The sequence below is a fragment of the Amblyomma americanum genome, chromosome 6 (assembly GCF_052857255.1).
Source record: "Amblyomma americanum isolate KBUSLIRL-KWMA chromosome 6, ASM5285725v1, whole genome shotgun sequence".
In the NCBI taxonomy this organism is placed as follows: domain Eukaryota; kingdom Metazoa; phylum Arthropoda; class Arachnida; order Ixodida; family Ixodidae; genus Amblyomma; species Amblyomma americanum.
The window spans coordinates 39813667-39816213 of NC_135502.1; the positions used below are offsets into that span (position 1 = coordinate 39813667).

Below are 2547 nucleotides of genomic sequence, written 5' to 3' on the forward strand. Positions count from 1 at the left end.
CTAGATGCCTCTAGGTATCATGCTATGGCTGCCTTAACTTCCCTATCCCATCAGCTTTTTGTTTTATGTTTTCCCTTCCTTCTTCCCTTTTTGATTTGGCTCTCTCCTGCTCCGTTTGAAAAATCCCCACTAGGTCATCATATGTCCATTTCCTATTCGGCTGCTCGGATACTATGTCTTCAATGTGCTTGGACACTTCCTGCAGCTGTGCATCGTTGAGGTTATGTTCACCTCCCCTCAATTGAGTTACTATTGCTGACATTGAATTAACAAGTGCAGTCTTAATTTTTCTGTGATCGCTCCCCAGGCTTTTCGTACCTTCTTCATCAATTTGCATGCCCCCTAACCTGTCATACAGTTTGCGGGACATTACGCAATAGTCAATAGTTGAGTGAGAGTTATTTCTTCCCCATGTAATTTTCCCCTCACATTTAATTTCTGTACTGACCATTACTAGATCATGCGCCTTGCTAAATTATCCTAACATCTTTCCTGCTCCACGTGTAGCTCCATCAAAGAATTTCAAATGAGCATTCATATTGGCCAAGATAATTATTTCCCGATTTACGCTGAACTCCTTGATGTCTTTATACATACATTCGAAATGCCCTGTATTCTCCTCTCTCAAATCATTCCCTGTTTTAAGGCTGTACAAACCCTAGTATTATCCCCAGACTCCCCATTAGGCTCTAAAGCCATAGATTCTTCGTGCTGCTCTCTCTCACCCTTTCCATTTCGCAAAACAGCTGTTGACATCACTGCAACATCACAGTTTCACTTCTTGCCAAACTGCTTGCAAAAACAAAAGGACTTTTTGGTGTAAGATATCACTGAAAACAGTATGATAATAATGTTTATGCCCATATTGCCAGGCACAATGAGCAAAAAACCAAGCAATGGCACACAAGATATTACAAGGCACGGCACCAGCACACAAGACGCCCAAATTAAGTTATAAGCATTGAAGAATTTCTCCTTATTTCTGCGCTGTATAAGCAATATTCTGGAGCTTGGGTAAACAGTCAATTAGTGCCTGTTCAACCCAGTTCGCAGTCACTCTAAAACATACAGCAACAAGTGCAATTCACTTCTGTGCCCCTTTAAAAGGTGTGCGCTGCTCAGCAATCCTGCATCAATCAGGAAGTGGTACACAAAGTCTGCTAAGTCAGTCGATTCCTGCTTGCGAGACAAAAGTGCCTTAAATCTCCAACACTCCCACCAAGTCATAAAAACCAGTTCATTTGTTTATTGTGCAGTCAGCTCGTACTGAACACATGCAGACCGGACATGCCAGCGCTTGGTCACATGGGTCCGCTTTTTGGAATCGGCACAGCGAGTTCCCAAACTTTTTGCCAATGGTTCACAAACTTTACTTAGCGTGAAATACCGCGCGAAATACCTACGAGCCTGCCTTTGGTGTCAAGATCGGCAATCTAGGCTAAATAGAGGTGCGTCTTCGTAAACGCGTCTACAAGCAGAGACTGTAATAGTGAAGGCGTTACTCACTGTCGGTGTGGTGAATGATGCATGATCCAGGCGGCTGGTGTTGCTGAGAAAAAAAAAGGGGGGGGGGGAAGAAGAATGACACACGATGTAGTACGAGCCTCATACTGATAGGGAGAGAAAAAAAAAAAAGACGCAGTAACGCATAATGCTGACGCAGTTAGCGCGAGACTCTACGCAGTAAGCACCAACAGCGCAGCAACAGCTTGTGTACGGAAGATGCGCAACCAATATGGTTTCGGGTAACGTGCGCGGGACGTTGGAAAGGACTATGAGAAAAAACTTCGCGACTTTACGCTGTTTTCTCTGACTGCCCAACGGCGCATCAATACAGATCAAGAGCCAACATCGCAGATGCTTACCATAAACGAGCAATCGGTTTCAAGTGAATTAAAGCTCTTTTTGCAGAAGGAATCGTTGACGGGGCTAACACGGGCAACAGTAAGAGGCCAGCACAGTATCAGGGTCAGTAGCGTTACGAATAACCAGCCCCAAACGCTGAACATCTTTGGCTTTAGATGGCATCACTTCCCATTTGCTGCTGTTGACATGAAGCAAGGCAATAGAAACGAATTGGATTGAGTTGGATTGGATTCAATTTGCAAGTTTCGTATGTACGGCAACATGTTGGGCCAGTATATTCTAGGCACTGTAATGATGGTAACAAACAGGATTCTAAGCGTAGAAGGGGCGGCTGCAAGCTTGGTGGGCGGATGAGATTAACAAGTTTGCGGGGATAGGGTGGCCGCAGCAGGCACAGGACAGGTTAATTGAAGAGACATGGCTGCGTTCCAATGGCGAGTGCCCAGTGCAATAGACTCACGCCAGTGCTTGCAGTAGTCAAGATGATGATGATGATGAAACACTTTTTGACCTTAAATGAAAAAAATATTTCAAACATTTTGCTTTACGACGTGAATTTCATAAATTTTAAAATAATGGGCAACTTTATTGTTATTTCTTCTTGTTCAAAGAAGTTTTGGGAACTGTCAGAGCGACATCGACAAAAACTACTGGTCGCTTTTTGTGCTTTCGTATTTGATT

At 43.8% G+C, this 2547-nt stretch overlaps 1 protein-coding gene across 5 annotated transcripts in view; it reads right to left on the reverse strand.

Annotated features, from left to right (window-relative positions):
• Positions 1–2342, reverse strand: part of LOC144136653 (uncharacterized) — a 42553-nt gene extending 40211 nt beyond the window's left edge. For 2 of the 5 annotated variants that reach the window (XR_013315651.1, XM_077669171.1), the window contains exons 1-2: positions 1866–2128; positions 1507–1549 (exon numbers count right to left, since the gene is read on the reverse strand). Coding sequence is in view for 4 of the 5 variants with exons in the window: in XM_077669171.1 (XP_077525297.1) it covers positions 1507–1549; positions 1866–2009 (187 nt within the window). In the remaining variant the exon portion in view is untranslated. Of the gene's footprint in view, positions 1–1506; positions 1550–1865 lie in introns of all 5 variants that reach the window. The other 3 variants (XM_077669173.1, XM_077669172.1, XM_077669169.1) reach the window with 2 other exon arrangements.
• Positions 2343–2547: the final 205 nt, after the last annotated feature.